The sequence below is a fragment of the Mugil cephalus genome, chromosome 4 (assembly GCF_022458985.1).
Source record: "Mugil cephalus isolate CIBA_MC_2020 chromosome 4, CIBA_Mcephalus_1.1, whole genome shotgun sequence".
NCBI lineage: Eukaryota > Metazoa > Chordata > Actinopteri > Mugiliformes > Mugilidae > Mugil > Mugil cephalus.
This window is the reverse complement of record NC_061773.1, coordinates 15,036,407-15,060,198: the sequence shown is the minus strand read 5'-3', so window position 1 is coordinate 15,060,198 and position 23,792 is coordinate 15,036,407. Positions and strand designations below refer to the sequence as shown.

The 23,792-nt window shown below is 40.8% G+C and overlaps 2 protein-coding genes across 2 annotated transcripts; one reads left to right on the top strand and one right to left on the bottom strand.

Moving 5' to 3' along the window:
• Positions 1-818: 818 nt before the first annotated feature.
• Positions 819-7,326, bottom strand: sec13 (SEC13 homolog, nuclear pore and COPII coat complex component). The gene is made up of 9 exons (XM_047583818.1): positions 7,187-7,326; positions 6,940-6,984; positions 5,749-5,864; positions 5,375-5,526; positions 4,574-4,707; positions 4,324-4,457; positions 3,230-3,350; positions 2,454-2,600; positions 819-1,901 (listed from the first exon to the last, which is right to left on the bottom strand). Exons 1-9 carry the CDS (start codon positions 7,187-7,189, stop codon positions 1,791-1,793), a joined length of 963 nt encoding a protein of 320 aa, XP_047439774.1. The 5' UTR covers positions 7,190-7,326; the 3' UTR covers positions 819-1,790.
• Positions 7,327-7,926: 600 nt separating this feature from the next.
• Positions 7,927-22,954, top strand: cand2 (cullin-associated and neddylation-dissociated 2 (putative)). Its single transcript, XM_047584113.1, has 24 exons — positions 7,927-8,306; positions 9,652-9,795; positions 10,109-10,263; positions 10,597-10,720; positions 10,872-10,929; positions 11,020-11,218; positions 11,555-11,660; positions 12,110-12,249; positions 12,329-12,639; positions 12,791-12,932; positions 13,338-13,456; positions 14,105-14,260; positions 14,809-15,030; positions 15,111-15,317; positions 16,518-16,705; positions 17,784-17,949; positions 19,070-19,210; positions 19,422-19,561; positions 19,800-19,975; positions 20,059-20,154; positions 21,042-21,211; positions 21,284-21,448; positions 21,542-21,649; positions 22,089-22,954. The coding sequence occupies exons 1-24, from the start codon at positions 8,239-8,241 to the stop codon at positions 22,317-22,319; spliced, it is 3,732 nt and encodes a 1,243-aa protein (XP_047440069.1). The 5' UTR covers positions 7,927-8,238; the 3' UTR covers positions 22,320-22,954.
• The last annotated feature ends 838 nt before the right edge of the window (positions 22,955-23,792 follow it).

The window sequence follows — 23,792 nt, the reverse complement described above, 5'->3', positions numbered from 1 at the left end:
AATTTTCTCAAAAGCTGACGGTGCGCCTTATATATGGACCAATATTGAGCCACAACAGGTCTCGCAACTACGGTAAGCAGCCGCCGACTTCATTTCCCCCCGTAGAAGAAGAAGTGCGCGGTGCATGCTGGGATATACGACTGCGCGAGGCGGGCCGTTTCATTTCCATTTGTGTGTTTATGTAAAGACCCCAAAATGGCTCCTATTAAGAGACACGCTTACGACGCAGAGTTTAAACTCAAGTCGATCAGTCACGCAGTAGAACACGGGAATAGAGCAGCAACGAGAGAATTTAACATTAACGAATTAATGGTGCGGAAGTGGAGGAAGCAACAAGATGACCTGCGCCAAGTAAAGAAGACTAAACAGAGTTTCCGAGGGAACAAAGCGAGATGGCCACGGTCATTCATCTCTTCACCGCGATGATGCCAAAGAGCTTTTTCTCCTGCGATAAATAACACCGCTCCGCTGCCCTTCCTCTCGTAACCGATAAACTACCGTATTTTCCGCACTATAAGGCGCACCTAAAAACCTCCAATTTTCTCAAAATCTGACAGTGCGCCTTATAATGCGATGCGCCTTATATATGAACAAAGTTTTAAAATAGGCCATTCATTGAAGGTGCGCCTTATAGTGCGGAAAATACGGTATATACGTATAAATAAAAAGAACACGCGGGATAACAACAACAATAGGAGCTGCTGTAGGGACTAGGCCTCAGGTGAAGCCCCGTAGCCCCTAATTAGTTCCGGGATGGTTAACATGAAATTAAAAAAATAATAATAAAAAAATTAAAGTTAATAAAAACGACACAGAACTGTTTTAACATTAATTATTTTATTACATCAAATATGAAAAACACATCCATGGTTTTTGATTTTGCATCGGGAGGAAACAAAGACCATCAAAAACTTAAAATCATCATCTGCATGTATGGTTGTCTAGACAACAAGAGGACTTATTCACGCCTGGTTGCCATAGGACCTTTAGGGGAGGATCTGAGTGTACTTGTCAATAGCTCACTGAATAAACCATTTATTAAGTTTAAATTTAAAGCCGGGCCGTCATTTTTTCGGTCTGGGACCGTGACGGTTCATTAATAGGCCGATGTGAAGAAATTCGCTGATTAAAACACAAGTTTTAATCAAACACAAGTTTAAAGTTGAAGGGCTTTAGGAGATCATTGTGGTCGTCCAGGTGGAGGAGGAATGTTTCAGGTACACTAGTGAATGCATTCAACAGTCCCGAAGTTTATGATGTTCAGTGTTAGTTTAAAATAAATGAGAGAGCTGTTGATTCAGCATGTTTTTTTAACTGCTGAATTGACATGTTCCTAATATTTTGACACTGTTTCAGCCTGAACTGAACATTAGAAAAGTCATGAAGCTAAGATTTAGTGCAGGGCTGTTACAGTAAAATGGATTCACTAGTGTACTTAATGTTTTGGCATGTGAGCGTAGCAGATTCACCTGGAGCAGCATTCATCAATATTGTGAACTGGGAGGAAACTAAGACAGTAATGGTGGAGTGCTTCTGATAACACTAATTATCAGTCGTGTTTTTTCAATCAACAACAAAAAAGAGAAAAAACAAGCAAAAGCTGAACCTCCGTCTTTGAACTGGGAAAGTTTCTCTGCCCTCGGATGAAATTTAGAAATATTAATCCTGGTGTGTTACAGGCCTGAGTACAGACCACCTTCCATCACTGTGGACGGTGTCCTGTTGTCCAAATGTCCAGCATGCTGCATTAATTAATCGAGGTGGGGTCGAGGGTCAGTGTGCCGTGTGCGTCACTGCTCGTTCTGCTGCGTGTCTGTGATGGTGGAGACGGCGCCCTGGCCTTTACTGACGTCACTGATACACGCCCACTGACCGTCCATCGACTCCTTCCACAGCGTCACCTGCAGAGTGTCAGAAATAAACCTTGGTGAGATGTAGTAATGCTGTAAATCTTTTACCAACCACTGTAATAAATCTTCTGAGAACGCTTGTTCCACGTGGTGAGTTTCTAAGGAGGGACAGTAACAATGAGGGAGCAAAACCTTCTCCTTCTGTTCCACCTTGTTCTGTTCCTCCTCCTCCTCCATTGACCCATTCTCTTTGCCTCACTCTTTTTCATCATCCTCCCCCTTTTCCATTTCTCCTACTCCTCCTTTCTTCCCATCTTTATGTCTCCTGCCATTCCTTCCCCTTCTTGTTTCTCCTTTCTTCTTCTCCTCCTCTAACTTATTCTACTTATCTTCCTTCTCCCTGATCTTCTTTTTTTAAGCAAACACATATCTGATCCAGTCATTTTATTTAGCGTCCATGTACAAAGTTAATCTCTGATCAGAATCGCTGTTAACGACTCCAAGTAAACGCACTAGTCACTGTTTAATATTTAAATCAAATTACATATATATATTAATTAATACCTCGGGTGGAAAGTGGCTGAGTGATTTTAAATTTTCTACCTTGTTGTCTCCTCCAGAAACAGCCAGTATATTCCCAGTGATAGACCAGCTGACGTGCCAAACCACGTCGTTGAACTTGTGGAGCAGTTTGGCCGTCCAGGTGTTTCCTGCAGGGTCATCACACGTCCAGATGAACACGCGACCGTCCTGGAGGAGGGTGCAAGGAAAACACAAGGTTACCTTTATGCTCCAAATCTTAATGCAGGTTGCATGTAACGAAAAACACAGGCTTAAGTCTGGCTACTCCAATCATGATGATGAAAGTGAGCGCTGCCTCTGGCTCCATCTAGTGTTATTGGTGAGTAATTTCATGAACCTGTATTTGGGTTAACACCATACAGTCAATGGTTAACAGGAGATTGCTGACGTTGTTTACAGTCTTTTAGGACACTGCTGGTTGAGTGTCGTCCCTTTTATGTCATATACACTCACTTGCAAGTGAAAACTTTCTAATGCAACAGTCCTGCTGTAAATCTGCTCTCCATGAAGGAGCATTAGCTTTGAATAACATTTCACTGTGGAGGTTGGTTTGTGGTTTGTAGTATTGAACTGACACATGTACATATTATTTTTACATGTTAGTCAGTGGGCTAAGCTAAATCACTTTAGTGTTTAATTGAATCCAGTTTAACAGCATTACAAACTCCATCCTAAAAATTGATCATCTAATTCACCACCTTTTTGATCCTGTTTCAACGTGATTTTAAAAGGAATTCACTGGTGTACCTAATGTTTTGCCAGTTGAGCATATAGGTGATTGCTCTGTTAAGTCTTACCTGAGAGCAGCTGGCAATGGTGCTGGTAGGAAGACCAATGGAAGGAGCCCAGCCGACGTCTCTCACCCAGTCGCTGTGAGCCTCCAGCTTCTGGTCCTCCTTCCACTGACCGTCTTCCTCCCTGCAGGAGGGAAGGGACAATTAGAGAGAGCAGCGCCACAAGGCACCAGCTGAGAACTTCAGGTTGGTTTCTGACCACATGTTAATGACCTTGCATTAACATCTGGTCACGACCAATTCAATCAATAGTGTCTAGCTTCAGATAGAGGTTTGAAGACACCTGGGACCAGCATCTTTATTTACATTTATTACGAGAGACTTTTCTTTCTCTGCTTCAAACAGCTCAGCAGTGACTTCACTCTGAAGACAGAAGCTTCCGGGGTTCAATTCTAAGCTGAGCAACTAAAATAACTAAGATCAAGGCAGAGATCAATAAATAAAGAAAAACTTAACATATTTGCATTCAGTGAGAAACTTTACAACTTGTTCCAAAATAAGTATCATCTCCTCAAATCATAAGGCGCAGCAAACAGCTGTGCATGGTTCTGATCTCTCAATAGGTAGAGATCTACTAGAAACATCAGCTGTTATAATATTCTACTGGCCACAAGATGACGCTGTTTATTACAGAGAAACTGAGATCAGACGTCAAGTACTAACTTGGGACACGTTTTAATACTAGGTGTGAACATGGGTACTTAAAGCTGGTCTTAATCCTAAAACGTCTGAACAGGGTCTGAGTCAAAGCTCAGTTTAACTGAGGTGGTTCAATGTTGTTGCTCGTGGGCAGTATTTTCTGAAGGGCTGGGGGACCTGGTTAAGTTTGCTTTATTATACATCTGGCGTTTCTAAAAACAAGGTGACAACAAGGTTGAAACTCAATGTGTCAGCTGCTAATTACTGGAAGATTTTGTGGTCTTTGGTACAACAGCCTGGATGAATTTTAACTGCTGGTAAACATCTTGAACTTCTTCGGTCTTCCTTTGTGTCTCAGTCACACTCTGCTTTTCAAACCATGTCATTTTTACTCAACTTTAGTCACTAAACATTACACTGAAAAAGAGCAATAGAAGTCCTCGTCAAACTAAACTCACTTCCAGAGTTTGACCAGGTTGTCACAGCCTCCGGAGACGAAGCGTTTGACGTAGTTTGGTTTCTGTCCCGACGGCTGATCAATCAGGCTTCCTGGAACTACAGCAGGAGCCCAACTCACCGCGTTACATCCAATCTGCAGCAAAATGACAGCTCACTGTATCACATCCAGTTAACTGACTCCTCAGTGATTGAGTGTTGCAGACATTTAAGACATGATTAAGACTGAAGAGATCTGAGGATCAAACTCACAGTGTGTGCATTGCTGATTTTCTTGACATCCCACTGCTGATCTCCAGTAAATGTGAGGAGGGAAATTGCTCCGTCCGAGCTGCCACAGGCCAGAATTAGACCAAAGTCATATGGACCCCAGCAGACAGAGTTCACTGTAAACACAGGGCAGTCGGGATAAGAACAACAGTGTAAAAGAAAAGGTAATTCATTATTAGTTCAAAACTATTTTTCTAAAGTAGCGCACACTCAGTTTAATGCTGACTTTAGGAGAAAGAGCAGCATGTATTGATATACCCCTACCATCAATGGAACTTTCCTCTACAGCAATGATGTGAAACATCACTGTGAAACATCATTGGTCTAGGACTAAAAGGACCAACACTGGCCCACTCGAAGGTCCAATCCGGCCAATAGGGTGAATTTGCAAAGTGTGAAAATTAGATAAAAGACTTTAACTGCAATTTTTAATAAAAGTTAACTATTCCTAAATGTCTGTCTACTAGGGCTCACACTGTTTTAGTCAGATTGTAGACACAACACTGAACTTATTTTTCTCAAGACGTTTCAGGCTATTGTAAAATGTTTTGTGAGAAAATAGTTCATTAAATGTAAACATTTTATGATGTACTTCTTTGCAAAATAACAAGCGGAAAATTGTAATAACTTATTAATAATAACTCGTCATTATGCTATTGTGTTACTGGTGCAGCTCACTTGAGACCAAACTGGGCTCTATGTGGCCCCGAACTAGAATGAGTTGGATATCCCTGCTCTAGAGAGCCACGGAGACATCAGATAATTGCACAGTGAGCTACTAACCTGACGACTCGTGCCCGGTGTACTCGTACATCTTGTCCCAGGCTCCGTTTTCCTCCTTCCAGATGATGACCTTGCGGTCATAGGAACACGAAGCCAGGATGTTGCCAAACATTGGGTGAGCCCACGCTACCTGCCACACAGGGCCCTCATGGCTATACAACACAGATATATAAATATATTTTTAATTGTGCTACTACCTAGGAACAGAATTTACCAACACTCAAATATATAAATAAAATGACTTCTAGTGTATGTCTGTTTTGATCATGGTTTATCCAAAAAACAAAACAAAGGAAACTCAGCTTTACTTAAGATGTTTTCTATTCATCTGAGTAGTGTGTTCCTTTTTTCTGATCTCTGGTTTGTTCTCTTACCCTCTTAGGTCTGCCACCAGAATCTGCCCTCCGTTCCTGACGTCAAAGATCTTGACGGTGCGATCAGAGGAACAGGTGGCCAGTCGAGTCCCGTAGTAGTCCATCTGGGCATCGTGCTGTTACAATTGAAACAAGTCAGCAATGGGGAGGTTTAATTTTGCATTTCTGTCCAGAAGACATGTAAGTCTGTTGTTGATTTCAATGACTCATCTCGCCAAACATCTCATTTAAAAACCAGAAGATTTATGCTGGAAGTGGCTTAGTATCATTTTAAAACCTGTCATTATGTTAAATGTTAGTTGCACAGAGGAGACCATGATTACTGATCAGCTCACCTGCTTTGTAACGAGTCCTACACATATGTAATACTTTTATCTCTTAGTAGTACTCAAAGGACCTAGCACAAATTCACATCAATGCTGGAAGCTGAAATCAGGATCAGTATTGCCTGCTCAGCTCAAATGATTGGTTTTCAATTTTATTGTTGTTGTTAACATAATACACTAATTTGGGGTCCCTTTGGCATTTGAAACCAAAGTGCATTTACTCCTTCTTGAGCAACTGCTGTAGATAGAACAACCTGTCCTCACAAATTATGCTATGCTTGTGTGTATTTGTGTTCCTCCACAAACGCATTGACTAGGCTCTGTTTGCACAGCATCTGAGTTTAGGGTCTTGCACAAGTATTATTATTATTAAGATCTTAAGAAGGAACAAAGGTTGTCCATTTTGAATTGAATTCATTGCTATTTTTTTTAAACAGCTATGATCATAAATCTACAACAGTTTCCTATTAACATAACTAGTTTAATCCAACTAAATCACAATTACAGAGAAATGACAGTAGCAAACCGTGCATTGCAGAACCACAGAACAATACACAGCTTTCAGAGCAGTGGAGAGATTAAACCTATCGACCAGTTATCAGCTCTGACGTGACATCCAGCGTTAGCTACCAGCTAGCTTGTGTCTAAAGGTAATTACACCTTAAATGCGGAAAACTGACTGGCAAACACGTAGAAACACAAGAAAATGAAATACAGACATATATTATTCATACTGGCTTGTAAGAAGTAGTAAAAATGTGTGATAATACAGTTTATTTAAAATAATTTAAGCCTTATTACCGGATGCTAACGTTAGCATCCGTTAGCTTTAGTTAGGGAATAGAGGTACAAATGGAAAACTTACGATCATGTCCTCGTGGGAGGTGTCCACAGTGTTAATAACAGAAACCTGAAATACACAAACAAACAAATAATCGTTACACTTGCACACAGATTCACCCAGTTTAAGCCATCAACCTCCTGACGTTAGCCAATCTGCTAACGAGCTAGTTACAGGGGGACGTCAGCAGCTAACGGGACACGCTAAAAACTAAAATAAACTACAGAGAGCAGCGTCGACTACAGTTCAAATTAAAAGTGGTCGGACTCACCATGACTGCTGTTAAACCAGATGCCCTCCTGAAATGTATTCCGTGTTATCTTCAGAATGAATTAGCCACATTCAACAACTATTCCGACGTGGCAACAACTTCAGGAGCCGCTTCCCACGGAGTCCCCCCTCATTTCCTACCGGCGGAAACAATAAAGCACCGACAAAGGTTCCTCCATATTCTTAAATGAGCGTCTTCCCGTTTGATTAAGCACGTTTGGTTGAATAATAAAATAACCAAACAATGCCATGCATATTTTAATCTAAGAGAAATACTTTAATTAATTACACATACTTAATAAAGTTTACAGAATATATTCATCAGAGTAAAACTCGTAGGTAATCATGTATGTTGTATCTTGAGTGAGGGAAAGTACATTTTAAAATATATATTTTTAACCAAACTTTGGTCATGTTTTAGTTGTACTTTCCAAATGTATTTTTTTTATTTAATCGGAGAATTTTCAGATACACACAAAAAACAATATTTATAACGTTATTGATTTACAAAGGCGCCATTTCTTAGTGTATTCTTTTGTGAAAATAATATATATTTTTTGTTTTTCTCAATATTTTTTCCAAAACTGCTATTATTGTTATTATTACTATTAATGTCTGTTGGGTACAGCACCAAGGTACAGATAAAGCTTCACATTAGGAAAAAAGAAAGTTTGTTCAATAAAGTTTTTTTTTTTTCAAGACCGTTAATTCAAACCGTTACATCCTTTTTAACGTAGAGCTAACGGCTAATGTAGCTACATTGACACGGTAAAATGAAAGATAAAAAAAAACGCTTTAATGTCAGATTAATTACAGATTTCTGACTAAGACTCTAGTGTTAGACTACGCGTTTCCACACAGCGGCGCCATTAACCTAAAACTCGTTCTCCTCTGGTCTATTTTTATCTGGACACACCGAGTGTCAGGTTCCCTGACAGGACAGTCCGCTCTCCTCTCCGCCCGTTGCCTCGCCATGTTGTCGGGTTAAATCTGTTGCTCCCGTGTCCTGCATTTACAGTAAAGTTAACTTTATTTACCTGTTAAAGAACCAAAATGTCGAGTGTGTCCTACCACATCTCCAACTTGTTGGAGAAAATGACATCAACTGACAAAGACTTCAGGTAAGAACCAGTCCAGAACCAGAGATAACAGTAGCAGTGACTGGGCCATTTTAAACAACAGGAATCTTTATTTACTATTTAAAGTTAATTTTAAACACATTGGAAGTCTGCTATTACCTGCGGGTCAAACAACAGCCATTACATTAATTTTTGGTTCATAGTTTTCTCCCTGAAAGAAAAAGTAAAAAAAAAAATATTTGTCATGTTGGTTCCCCACAGATAAAAACAGCAGACAACACCAATATATTGAGTTAGTAATCAGGACATGAAGAAAAAAACACACACAATATCCTCAATTTGAAACGTTTAAAACAACAAATAATAATCTAAAAAAATAAAGTAATACAAAAATTGTACAAATACTGTAGCTCCAATAATCAGTTTTGTAAATATGCAGTTACATTCAGTGTTAATGAATAGAATAATATTGTATAGGTTTTGTCTGTAAAATGCTTGAAAACTGTGAAAACGTTCCCTCGAGTCCAACATGACTGTGTTTTATTTACATGTCACATGAAGCAAAGCAAAACATCTGTCCTCAGTTTAAAAAGTTGTGAAACAAAATGACATGTCAGTGATTATCAAAAGACGGTTTGCTGTAGCTCTATTAATTTATGATGTTAAAATGTGTGTATATTTTGTTAAGAGCAAGTGTGAAGTATGTATTACGTGAATTTGATTTAAATTATCATTGATTATTTTTCCCAGTGATTCTGTAAAACAGTGAAAAAAAGGGCTTTGGTTTCCCACAGAGAATGAGGTCATCTGTGACAAGCAGTTTATACCACAAACACGTTCAATTCACCACATTAAAACCACCATTAAACCACTGTTACTTTCAGATGTAAAGTTTACCTGCTCCACCAGATCAGAGACCTTCTTCTTCCACGTCTCACTGGTCCAATTGTGGTTGCAACATGTCTATTGTAGGAGCTTTGATGGGTTAGCAGGGGTCAGCATGGATACACTGACTGGTCTGCAGCTACACAGGCCCAAACAAAACAATCCACTGTGTGTTCTTACTCAAATGTTCAATTTGCTGCCTGATGTATCCGACTCACTGACAGGAGCCATGATAACCAGATCATGTGTTATTCACTTCGGTCATAATATTATGGCTGATCCATGTTTGACTTACAAAAACATCAAATGTGATCATGACCGAGTTCTGTTTCTGTCTTTTTTTCTGTTTGTTCTCTGCCTCGTGTGTTTTCAGTGAGAAACTACATCACAAACCGTCTGCTGGGGTCGATTTTAAATAACTGACGATTTATAAAATGCATTATTACCCTGTTTGTGCAAAGTCAGCCTATCCCTGAATCCTCATTTGTATTTGTGCTTCTAGGTTCATGGCCACGAATGACCTAATGCTGGAGCTGCAGAAGGACAGTATCAAGCTGGACGAGGACAGTGAGAGGAAAGTGGTGACCATGCTGCTCAAACTACTGGAGGACAAGAATGGAGAGGTGCAGAACCTGGCTGTCAAATGGTAAACTTACAACTTATACTCACAGTTTGGATGTTCCTGATGGGTTTCATGCACATCTACCACAGAGATAAATATTTATGTGTATGTACTGTATCTCTGTATCTCTGACTGTGGTCAATTATTCATGAAATAGCTCCTTGTTTTTCAAAATAAAAATGACAAAACGTTACTGGTTTCGATTTCTCACAAATGCGTTGGAAAAGTAGGAAGCTTTGTCTTAAATGAAAATAAATTAAATGTTTAATAAATTAAACAATCAATAAGGAAAATGTTTGGCTGAGTTTTACTTAGGGTTTGATTGTTTGATTTTCAGCCTGGCCCCTCTGGTTAGTAAAGTGAAAGAGCCTCAGGTGGAGACGATGGTGGACACGCTGTGCTCAAACATGACGTCGGACAAGGAGCAGCTGAGAGACATTTCCAGTATGGGACTGAAGACTGTGATTGCTGAGCTCCCGCTGTCTTCATCAGGTAAGGACTCACTGTCGTCTCATCAGACGTCTTCTTATGACCTTACGAGGACCTGATAATCGGCTTTCAACGGCAGGTTTTATTTACTTTCACTCATATCATGTATTGTGTTCTCATCTTCTGTTCTGTTTTTTAATATAGTGTTTTATTCCACATAAAAGCAGGTCTATTGTTGTTCTACTATTATGCATTGTAAATGTGTACACACTATTTTCTATTAACTATCCAAATCTACTGTCTACTCCAAACTCAGAACAACAAAGAGCAGTGAGAGCAACTTTAAAGTTGCTTGTTTGATAAGTTGGTGGTTCTTGTATTTCCATGTGTTGGCAGGGCTAACTCTGACAGCCAGTGTGTGTAAGAAGATCACCTCCCAGCTGATCGGTGCTATGGGGAAACAAGAAGACGTGTCAGTTCAGTTAGAGGCCTTGGACATCCTGTCAGACATGTTGGGAAGGTAATTATAGGTCAGACCCAAACTGTTGGGTCTTGGCTGTTGTGTTCACATACCTTAAGTTTGAGTTTGGGTCCTTCTTACTGATGATTAGCTGTGCTTAGATAAGATGGTGACGTTTTCTGTGATTGTTGTGTTTGCGTTTCTCCTGCAGGCTAAGTGGCACACTGATCGGTTTTCACAGCTCTCTACTCTCCAGCCTCCTGCCCCAGGTACCAAACACTCAGCCAGCATCACTGTCACTCATCTATTCATTAATTTATATATGAATTCAGTCATTCTTCATTCGTATTCTCTGCCAGCTAACTAGCCCCAGAATGGCGGTCAGGAAGCGCTCCATCTTGGCTCTCGGTCACCTGGTGCCCTGCTGTAGCCCCGCCCTCTTCTCCCAGCTGACCGAACACCTGTTGACGGAGCTGGCCAAGGGCCCGCCCACATCAATGACAAGGACGTACATCCAGTGCTTGGCAACCATTAGTCGCCAGGGCGGCCATCGAGTCGGTGAGATCTGTAGCTAATGTACACTGCGTTCAAAGCTAAATGGAAAAAAGTCATTCACAAGCTAAAATGTAGTCTTTGTCACATTTAGAAGTTTTGGATTCTTTTGATACTCTAATTCCTGCAAAAATGTTGATTTTCCGTCATCCTCTTCTATACTTTTACATCAGTGTGTTATCACTGTGAATGTCATGTTAGCATGATAATGTTAGCATTCAGGTGATTCCGTGCCAGATGTTATTCTCACTGAGCTGTTATGGGAGTATTATTTTTTGGTGAGATTTTGTGCAATTTACGCCAAAGCTTAAATTGAATTTGTTGTTGTTTTGTGTTTTGTAGGTGAGCATTTAGAGAAGCTGATCCCCATGGTGGTGAAGTTGACTAGTGTGGAGGATGACGAGCTCAGAGAATATTGTTTTCAGGCCTTTGAAGCCTTTATACGCAGGTACACACACACACACCATTTCCATCTATTCAGAATACATTATTTTCCTGTAAATTAAACACACACTAAACCAACTACCGAATACTGCCACAAAGGCTGAAAGTGACGTCTCCTCATATCAGCTGTGTCTGGACCAGAAAGTTGCTCTTGAACACACCACAAAGACTATGTCCAGCTGGTACACAAGTTCTGTACCAGAGGAAATAATTCTTCATACCAGTAGGGAGCAGTAGACTGTATTTGTCATTCAAAATAGGAAACAGGATTGTGCAGAGATCAGAGCAAAGCAAAATTGTGGGCGGGGAATTTCACAGTAAAGTGTTTCACATTATGACCACTGGCTGTGTGTAAACAGATTTACGCCCGGGCTACGTGAGTAATATCAGTACACACGCACACACTGTCCTCAGTTTGTTGCCCATTTAACACTCGTGACCTATGATTGACAGGTGTCCAAAAGAGATGTCACCTCACGTAGCCACAGTGACTCAGCTTTGTCTTAAGTTCATGACGTTCGACCCTAACTACAACTATGACGACAATGAGGAAGAGGAGGAGAACAGCATGGACATAGAGGAAGGACTTGAAGGTTTGCATCCGTGCGAATGTCTGTGCTGTGCATGTTTCCAGTGTGATATTCTCTCATCTCATGTTGTAACTCCACCCAGAATCGGATGAAGAGTACAGCGACGATGACGACATGAGCTGGAAGGTGCGGCGCTCGTCCATCAAGTGTTTGGAGGCGCTTATCAGCTCTCGACGTGACCTCCTCCTTTCCTTCTACTCCTCAATCTGCCCCGCGCTGCTCGCCCGGTTCAAGGAGCGTGAGGAGAACGTGAGGGCGGACGTATTCACGGCTTTTTCAACGCTGCTGAGACAAACTAGGGTGGGATCGGGTCACCACAGCCTCATCACAACCACATCCGACCCGGGGACGAGCAGGGAGGACGAGCCGGCAGTTGCTTTACTGAAGAAACAGGTTATGAATATGAATAATTTGAAAGCACTGAGTAAGGTTTCCTTAAAAATAAGCCTGAAGCAAAGGTGTGGCATGGTGTGTCTCTCCAGCGAGTTGGGAAACATTATTTTCATGGTAAATCTTGAAAATGTACTGGTGTCCGTGTGTCCAGGTGCCGGTGATCGTGAAGGCTCTCCACAGACAACTGAAGGAGAAGAGCATTAAATCTCGACAGGGCTGCTTCTGTCTCCTCACTGAGCTGGCTCACACTGTACCTGGAGCTCTGGAAGAGCATATACCTGCACTAATACCTGGTACACACACACATACAGGCTTCTCTTTCTATCTTTGTGAGGACCTGCCATTGACATAATGCCTTCCCTAGCCCCTTACTCTATCCTAACTATCTCAGCCAACAACCCTGACCATAACCATAGCCTAATTGTAGCCTTTACTCTAAAACCAAGTCTATAAAATTAGATAGATAGAAGCAACCTTTAACATAAATATTAATTTTATAAATGATTTTTTTGGGCATTTTATCTCATAACAATGTCCGTAATTCCTTGGTCCAAAATTTGTCCTCACAAAGATAGACAACCCCTCACATTAAAAACTTCCCAACGTCCATTTGTCTGTTCCTCTCAGCTGAAAATATTCTTTCCCCACCTCCTCCATCCGTCCTTTCTTTTCCTCTTTCTCACCCCTCCCTCCTCCAGGCATCGTCTTCTCCCTGACAGACAAGTCCACCTCCTCCACCATGAGGATCGATGCTCTATCCTTCTTCCACGTCCTCCTCCTCTCCCACCCTCCTAAAGCCTTTCAGCCACACATGCAGGTTCCTCAGACTCATTTTAAAGCTTTGCCTTCCAGTGCTAAGTTAAGATGAGAGTGATCCCTATATGGGGAAATTCAGTTCAATAATAGTTTAATTAAGATAAAAAACTTTCAATACACACATATGACAAACAAATACAGATTTAAAGTATGTAAACAAAAATAAAAATAGGACCAATAGGAACATTATGATATATTATGTACATGCATTGTCATCCCTACCATTGTACAAGGGGGCACAATATCTCCCTTTGAAGGTCAAGTTGATTTTATTTTCTATATGGTTCCAAATCCAGTCTGGAACATTGCTGGAAATCCTTCTCAGTATATTTCTAACGATAAACTTTCAGCAGAACAGCATCCACGTCTGAACACACATCATTCTGCTCAGTGAAGTAAACAAAAACAACTGTTGCACACATGTGATCAATCCCAATCCTGCTTTTACATGTGGACATTCATCACAGGGGTAATTTAAATGATCAAGTAGCAACGTTTTGTCAGAAAGAGACTGAGAACATTGTCAGAAGTCTCACCTACTCTCTGTATCTCTGATACTTCACATGATTTGCCCTGAGAGATATATTTGAACTGTGAGTCAAACAGCTTTCGCTGATGCAGTGAAGACTTCCTGCTGTGTTCCCTGCAGGTGCTGGTGCCTCCGGTGGTGGCGTGTGTTGAAGACACTTTCTATAAGATCACCTCGGAGGCTCTGATGGTCACCCAGCAGCTGGTCAAAGTGATGAGGCCACAGGGAGCGACCGCCTCAGCTGGAGGATTCAACCCCAAACCGTTCATCAAGGAGGTACGATGAGACTTAGAGAGGGTTCCTCCTCTGATTTGTGGGATATGTGTTGTATTGAATTGTGCTCTACATTTTTCTGTCTGTTTATTGATATAACATAACATAGTGTATCGTACAGTGTGTACTAATGTTTGAGTGTGGATGAGAAGCACTAATATGAAATAATGTTGAACGATAAAAGTTTGCTGGTGCATTTGTTCTACTTCTACAATTTGCCTTATTTCTTCATAACACATTCATAATTAAGCTTATTTGTTACCCTGTCAAAATTCACATAGGATTTTCTAAAGGACTAAAAAATATCAACAAGCCGCCTCTATGCCTGGTATTACTTATGTCAAACTTTATTTAATTAATTACCAAGCAAGATTTTCTAAAGTTTGTTCTCAATTTTTAATGTAAATAGAAACATTAAAGGATTCTTGTTCTTTTATTTCCATTTTTTTCATAGTCTCTGCTCATTTTTTTTTTCTTTAACTCATTTTACTTGGACTAGCAGCTCTTTGTGCTGAGACGTGTTAAATCACCCGATCATTTTTTCCCTCAAGGTGTTTTCAGTAACCATGAAAAGACTCAAAGCTACAGACATCGACCAGGAAGTGAAAGAGCGGGCTATTTCCTGTATGGGTCACATGTTGTGTCACCTTGGCGACCACCTGGCGGCAGAGCTGCAGGGAGTCTTGACGATCTTTCTGGAGAGATTAAAAAATGAGATAACAAGACTGACAGCGGTCAGGACGATTACCCTCGTCTGTGCTTCTCCATTAAAGGTTCATTATGACACTTTATTTCTGGAAAGAACACATTCATTTATTTTACTTTTGTTTTGAAAGTTGACTTCCTTCTCCAGGTTGACCTGTCACCCATCCTGCCCGAAGCTTTGTCTGTGTTGGGGTCTTTCTTACGGAAGAACCAACGGGCTCTGAAGCTCGCAACACTGGCATGCCTCACCTCACTCGTCACACATCACGCCGCCAGCATCAAACCTGCAGCCCTGGAGCCCGTCCTGAGTGAACTTCCGGCCCTGGTGGATGAGAGCGACATGCATGTGTCCCAGGTACTCGCAGACAGTCATTAGTCACGTTCCTGATGAACTTCTCATATGTCAGACAGTTGTCTCAATGTCTTGTAGAAGATATTGTACGACTATGGTGATTTTTGCAGAATAAACAGATAAACAGGGCAGATAAATAAACAGATAAAAAGAATTGTGTTTTAACAGGGAGTAAAAACTATAAACCTTGACTGACTAGTGATGAAATATCTATGGGGTCAAAAATGTTGATCTTGCCTCAATTGTTTTTCAAATATACAAAGTTTATGCCAAATAGTTCATTCTATCCTAACACTAAACAGGTCAGGAAAATACACTTCAGGGCTTATCCAAACACAGTAGCCATGTAGAAAATGTGGTGAAAATAGTGAACAAACAGTTCAGGCACAAGAGGCCAGGTCCTGTGATTAATTTTTCTTTTTTTCTTTTCTTTTTTTTAATGTAACACTTCCAGGAATTATGTTTTTGTGCTGTCTTCCTTCCTGGAATGTCTTTAAGGAGTGAGAAGCTGTGTAGATTCATATGTAGCTCAATAAACTAAAAGTTTAATTTAATCTACAAGCATAAAAGGAATAGTACTGCTTATGCAATGACAGGTTATTATAGTCTCCTGCTAGATCTGTGTGATCTGTGTAAGTCTGATAGATGTCACTTGAATGACTTTTGCTTGCGTAAAAGAAGACTGAGTTTGGAAAAAAAGTGAACTGACCAGACCTCTGTATCCTGCAGGCGAAGTTAGAGGCAGTTGAATCGCACTGTGTATAATGCAGGTAGCAGGCAATGACAAGAAAAAAGATTTGAGGTCCACAACAACCTGTTAAACAACCTATTAAATGGCAAAATCTGCTAATCTATAAGAAAATGATATATAAAATAAGATATCCAGAGCACAGAATAATTAAAATGTGATGAATGTATCTTCATGTAACTAGTATTTCATGTTAAAAACAACTTTATCCCAGAAACCAGTTGAAATTGATTACTGGTTAATTTCAGTGTAACTGGTGTTTGGTTAATTATTCACCTGATAACCAAAAGTATTTGGTCTTTAGCAGGATTGTTATCTTTTATGAGGAAAATAGAAACAAACCCCTCTAAAAGAAGGCATTATATAGGATGTTATGTTTTTCCTCATAACCTAAGTGGTGAATGTAGAAATCGTTACTTAATGCCTGTTCTGGTGGACTGTACATCTGTGTTTAGGTGTCCGTGGCCTTGCTGACCTGCATGGCCAAAGCCTGCCCCTCGTCTCTGGCTAAGATCAGCTCCTCTGTTCTACCAGGCGTCTTCAGGCTAGTCCATTCCCCACTGCTGCAGGGCGGTGTGCTGGCAGCCATAGTGGACTTCCTGCAGGCTCTGATGATGTCCAAAACCAGTAACCTGGGCTACAGGTAGGATGGAGTGTCATGGTGAGTTTGTGTCCCCACTACAATATAAAAGTGAAGCGGTGCACAGATTTGTGGTGGGAAAGCTGTTTAGGGATGAGGATGATTGCTAGTGACTTGTTTGTGACGCGTTTGTTGACCCATTTTCTTTTAATTGCTGATATTAATCAAGTAGTTTTCAATCGACGTCGTAAAGAACCAACATTAAAAAAAACAGGAGTGCAAAAATTCTGTGTTTCCCTCAGGCTTGTAAACAGCTGTTATCTTAACAAGTGACTTGAAAACCTTCCAAAACCCACACTGTTAAAATTCCTTGAGGCGATTAAAGCCATTATATCGTATTACAAGTGCAATTATACAGTACACACTGTACACAAACTTAAGCAGAGATCCCCTCAAATTGAGATTAAGTCACGTCTGAGTGTGGACGTTGTTCTGAGTCAGAACTCAGGGGAACTCCACAGATAAGTAGCGCTAATCGCAAGGAGTAATACTCAGTCTGGCAGAACCGTGTAATGTCTGCTGTGGTTCTGGAAAAGCTTTGTCAAGTCTCAGAAAATAACCCTGACTCAGACTGTTTTATCATGACTTATGGGGAACTAAACCAAATCCAACCAGCTTGATGACACAACCTGAGCTTATCATATATTTAAACCAAACATTCTTGGCCTTATATGGTGACGGTGAAGCCGACCTGTTCAAGAAATAATTCACAGAACGTTTTCAGTGACGTAAAGCTGGTGAGAACAGTTTAAAACACAGTAGTAGATTTATGATACCATAAATGTGTTGTGTGCAAACAAAAGTGTGATTTCAGTGTCTACAAGGCAGTGAACCAGGTCTATCTGAAAAACCAAAAACTTGAATGATCAAGACGATTAAACAGATTCAAATTTATCTATGAGTGATTGTGAAATCCATCTTACTGTTGTCAGGAAGAAGATCATTTTACAGATTTATTTTGCTCTTTTTCATTACATATTTTGATGTGATTTCCTCAAAAGTGATGAACACATTTTCAAGCCCTGTCTTTAACTGCATTTCTTTAATGTAACATGATGTAATATCCTCCTCTCCTCTCCAGTCAGTTGCTGAAGTCGCTCACAGAGCCGTTTCACAGCTCTGGGCCGTCTGCAGACAGCAGCATCGTCCATAGACAGTCCTACCACTCTGTCGCTCGCTGTGTGGCTGCTCTGTCATCCGCTTCTCCCAAAGAGACACCGGGCACCGTGGCCAGCCTCATACAGGAGGTGTGTAGGGGCAGAGCATGTGAAAATGTGAACCCATATACGGTGGATGTGGCTCAGTAGATAGAGCGGTTTGTCCTTAGTGGGCTGATTACTGGGGACATGCCACATACCAAAGTGTCCTTGAGCATGACACTGAACCCCCCGTTGTCCCACGTGCACAGCTCTGATGTGTGCTTGTGTGAGCGAATGGGTAGATATGAGATATGTCTGTCACTGTAAAGTCCTTTGGGTACTAATAGATAGAAAAGCGCGGTATAAAAACCAGACTATTCCACTGATGGGCCATTCATTCATTATTATTTCAATGTGTTCTCCAATGCATTATTCTCCAACTAAATACTTAACCCTAGTCATGCGAGTTTCTGATGGGCAACACCCACAGACGTTCTTATTAACACCCCAACTCCACCATTCTTTTAAAACTAAAGAAGCAACTTGGATCCTGTCGGATTTATCATGAACTGGTTGACTGATATGACCTGACATTTTCTTCAGATCCCATCGTAGCTTCACACTCTGTATGAAAATAAATTTCAGTAGAATATTATAACAGCTGCTGCTGATAGATCTCTATGTATCACTGGATCAGGACCCATGAACAGCTGTTTGCTCTGTGCTATAAACACGGGGAATTACACACGCGATTTATCTTGGAACAAGCTGCGAAGCACATGTCCTCTATTTTTTGATCTGCAAAAGCTCAGATTATAACTGAATCCTGAAAGTATCTATACTCAAACAGCTGAGCTGTCACCACATTAACAAATAACCACATGACAATACTTTTTTCATGGCAGAACTACACACAGTGTACTCATATTAAATTATTTCAGTAGTTAAGTCTTGTTTAGATTGATTTATTCTTTAGTTAGTTCACAGCTACAAGGGCAGATTGTTTTTAAAGGTTTTTCATGGCAAACAAACAAACATCATTTTACTTTTCAGGTGATCATTTATAATAATGAATGAGTTAAACTCCTCTTCCACTTGACATTTGATAACTCAACTATATTTAATAATACTACTGCTATCACATAACCAGGTCTGAACACTACTTTATTTGCAAGAACAGTTTATTTCTGCCTCTCTCCTCTCATCTCCTCTCCTCTCCTGTCCTCAGGTAAAGAATCCCGGGTCTTCAGAGTCGGCTCGTGTCCTGGCTCTGTTGTGTCTGGGGGAGGTGGGGAGGAGCGGCAGTCTGGGAGGAAGCAAAGAGGTGCAGGGAGTCATCTTGGAGGCCTTCTCCTCCACCAGTGAGGAGGTAAGACGCTGTTAAATTTCGTCTCATCTGTTGTTTTATAAGAGAAAATCTGATAATTTCATGTTGATTCATGTTGATTTGAGGTAAGTAATCTAAACTTAAACTCATTCAGATGATTGATTTTTTATAATACTTGCTTTTTGAGTTTTAGAACAAAATGATTTTGACGGAAAGTGAGGAAGTTGGTTTTGTATCTCGGTTGTGGTTTCAGGTGAAGACAGCAGCCTCCTGTGCGTTAGGCAGCATGGCGGTGGGCAGCCTGAGCGACTACCTGCCCTTCCTACTGAAAGAGATCTCAGCTCAGCCACGGAGACAGTACCTGCTCCTACACTCGCTAAAAGAAGTCATCAGGTGTGTAGAGAGGAAAGAGCGAAGAAGAGTTGTTTTATTGATGAATCAAGAAGCAAAATGAGTGAATTAACTACATCTTATTTAGTGAATATATGATTCAGTTTATTTCAGCTGCATTTTAATATGTATGCTAATAAAAAAAAATGTATTTGGTAAATTAAACCTTTGTCAGGTGCAGTTTAACCCATTTTTCTTTCCTTTTCTTTTTGTTGTTTATCTTCTCTCTCTCCCTGTTCAGTGCCTGTCCGGCCTCTAGTCTCTCGCCCCACGTGGAGTCTATCTGGGCCTTACTGTTTCAGAACTGCGAATGTCAGGAGGAGGGAACCAGGAATCTAGTGGCTGAATGTTTGGGAAAACTGACCTTGGTCAACCCTGCACAGCTTCTGCCCAGACTTAAGCAGCAACTTAAAGCTGGTACGATGTGTGAGGATGGACCATTCTATGCATTTTGAAATTATTCACAATTTTCCAAAATCCTTCTTCTGCCACTCGTACAGGTTCTCCTCTGGCTCGCAGCACAGTGGTGACAGCTATTAAGTTCACTATCGTCGATCATCCTGCTCCCATAGACTCACTGCTGAAAGACTGTATAGGTAAGAACCAAAAATAGGACTAACCTGAACCTGTTCCCAATTCTAAAAGATATGTCTCACTAATGAAGCTGTGTGTGTGATCTACTAAATTTCAAAGGAGTTGAGGAGTGCCCGTTTTGGTTAAAAGTTGCGTTCTGTGGATAAACCGAAGCAATAACCGTCACCACAGAGGGCAGGTTCAAAGCCAGAGTTTTCTGCTGCATTTCCAAGTGCAAGCCCCAACAATTGGCTCCTTGAATGATGTGTAAGCTGGCATCAGCAGCCAAGCATCATCTCAGATGAACATCTACCCATCAGAGGTTGTTGTTGTTTTTGATCAGAAGCAGCATGAGTCTGTGTCTGAGCACCAAGTGGAGATAGACTTTTCAGTTCTGCAGCTCTGATTGGACACGACAGGAAGACTGGTTTAAATTTATCCTATCAGTTACTGGAACTTATTTTTATAGCTTCAGTATTATTTGATTTAATTTTCTGTTTTCTGTTCACTTCTGCACAACTTAGATTTTAATTTGTAAAAATTATTTATTTTATTCCACAGTAAAGAAGAGTTGTATTTGTTCTGCTTTTATGTCTTTATGTGTCTTTCTATTTCTATTACCTATCCAGGCTCAGTATTACTGAGTAACCTTTATTTACTTCTTATTGGAACTACATTCTGTACTGTCATTGTTATTGGCTGAAATCCCATCCCTCAACCTGCCATACCCAATGGGGATCAATAAAGTACTATCTTATCTTATCTCGTCTTATCTTATCTGAAGATGTCGATCGGACCACCCTTGTTAAAAACACTTAAAATCTAATCCAAACTAGTCCACCTCTCTGAACTGGCAGTAAACCTCTACATTTTGACGTCTTCTCTACGTGATGTCATCTCTGCTTGACAGGTGACTTCCTGAAGACTCTCCAGGACAAGGACATCAATGTGCGCCGCGTTGCCTTGGTGATGTTCAACTCAGCAGCTCATAACAAACCATCTCTGATCCGTGGTCTCCTGGGAGCTGTGCTGCCTCACCTCTACAAGGAGACCCAGATCAGGAAGGACCTCATCAGAGAGGTGGGTTCGCTGGTTGAGAAGCTGCAGGTGATTGTTTATGGTCTGATGAGCGTTTCTGTATGTGTCCTGCAGGTGGAGATGGGGCCTTTCAAACACACAGTGGATGATGGTTTGGATGTGCGTAAGGCAGCATTTGAGTGTATGTACACGCTGCTGGACAGCTGTTTGGAGGGACTGGACGTCCTGCAGTTCCTGGATCACGTAGAGGAAGGACTCAAAGACCACTATGATATAAGAGTGAGCAGAAAATATTACAACAATAATTTCTATAGTTGGTGTTTTATGAATCAACTCTTGTCTCAGGTTTCTTGTTTTCTTTGTGTGCTATAGATGTTGACCTTCCTGATGCTGGCCAGACTGGCCTCTCTGTGTCCTGCTGCTGTCCTCCAGAGGCTGGACAGACTGGTGGAGCCGCTTAAAGCTACCTGCACAACCAAGGTACGAAAACACAACATCATCTGACTCAACACTGACAACCACATTCGTTCAGGCTGAGGAGCAGGATGTTCAGAGAAGCCACATTACAGGAAAGTTTTACAAGCTTGCTCCTAGAAACAGTACACAGAATTTAATTTAATAGAAGGCAGCTACAGAGTGACTTCCAGCACAGATGTAACTTTGCTCTAACCACAGCTTGTTTCAAAAATTCTTCACCATAATCACTTATCGAAAAACTGGATTTCCCTTTGTTTGCTTCTGAGGGAAAGAAAATAATGATTTGTACACCAGATTCTTATTCACCTCTTTCTTCATCTTAAAACTCTTGAATTGTTTAAAATTTCCAGGTTTTTCTTTCTATCTCTGTGTTGGGACTACAGTATATATAATTTTATTATGACAGTCAGTTGTGTTCCAAACTCTTCATCACCACCTGTAGGTGAAGGCGGGCTCCGTGAAGCAGGAGTTCGAGAAGCAGGAAGAGCTGCGGCGCTCGGCCATGCGCGCTGTTGCCGCCCTGTTGGCGGTGCCCGAGGTGGAGAGGAGCCCCAGCATGGCCGACTTCGCCAACCAGATCAGATCCAACGCTGACATGGCCTCCATCTACCAGAGCGTCCAAGGAGGGGATGGGGGGGGTGTAGGACCCATGGAGAGCATGGATATGAGCTAGACACCAGCTGGCGAAGAAGGTGTTTTACTGTAATGTTTTTTTACAGAGGTCACTTGGACACAGCAAATAAAAAGTGTACTGTGCTGTTCAGATTTGATTAAAAAAAAAAAAAAAAACATTTTAAAAATCGTGTTTTCCAGCTCTGCTTTGGGCATTTTAATACAAATATCCTCTCTGGCAAAAATACAATTGATGAGAATCATATGATGAGCTGATTCAAATGAACTTTTTGTTTTTCCATTTTGTGTTGGTCCCAGTATGGAATGGGTGTAATTTAGTTGAATAATAAACTGAAGCAGCATCTTTCCTTGATGTTTCACGTTATCTAATGGATTATTTCAAAAATGTCAAAAAATGCAAAAAGTGAACACATTTGATGCCAACTATATTTTTTAGTGTGGTTTAACCGACAAAAAATGAGACTTGTGACTTGGGTAGGATTGCCTGTTAGCTGAAATGATTAATAGTTAAATTTGATATTAGTGACAGTGTGCTTCATGAGAAGATTAAGGAAGATAATAATTTGATAATTTGTCATTTCAAAGACCTTGGTGTTCTTCATCCGTACGTATATGTTTTGATCATTGTATTTTCTGTTCAGAATAGGACATTAAAAAATATATTTCTGTCTTCTAGCGATTTTTTGTTTTTAGAAAAAGAAAATTAAAATTGAGCGGCTTTTCAAGTTTATCCATTCTCGACCCTGATAAAGAAAAAAGAATTTCTTGAAATTCAATTTGAATTGAATTTCAAGAAATTTCGAATTTTAAAATGAAAATCAAATAACCACTCTTTTTTTGAAAATCCAATGATTTGACACCAACAGAGAAGGTGAAAGATCAACTTTGAATTAACAGCAACGTGGCAAAAAAGAGAAACAGCACTTACTATTGCTACCTACCGCTGCTGGCCAGGTTAGTTAGTAGCTGACCACTGGTCTGCTGGTTGGTTGTCCAGTTGGACCTGGCTTGTAAAGGAGTTTTGCCTTAGATAAGGGCATTTGGGATTATAACATCTCGTCCTGTGTATTAATGAAAATTGTATGAGTAAGGGACAATGCCCGACGAGGTGTCCATTATCTTCGCGGAAGCAATCGTCCTCCGCTGCGCGTTAGGCGGTTCACGCCTCCGCGTCGTCCATTCATTTCTGATAATGGACACCTCGAAGGGCATTATCCCGCTAACACCATGGTCACTTACGAAATAAATATATTAGGTTAATTATTAATACCTTAATGTTGTTTTTTACCGTTTAAATCATACGTTTTTCACAAGAAGCGGCTGAGCGGACTATTTAACATCTCCCATCGGCAGCCGTTGCCAGTGATGTTTACGCCTCGTAAGTGGCGATTAATGGCGGCTCTCAGACTCGTAAACCTGGCAACGCTGTTTTCTCCTCCGTCCTTGGTCGACTGGACAGAGGCGTGAAACAGCTGCAAAATGTCATCGAGAGTAGTAGCAGTGTAGCTGTCAA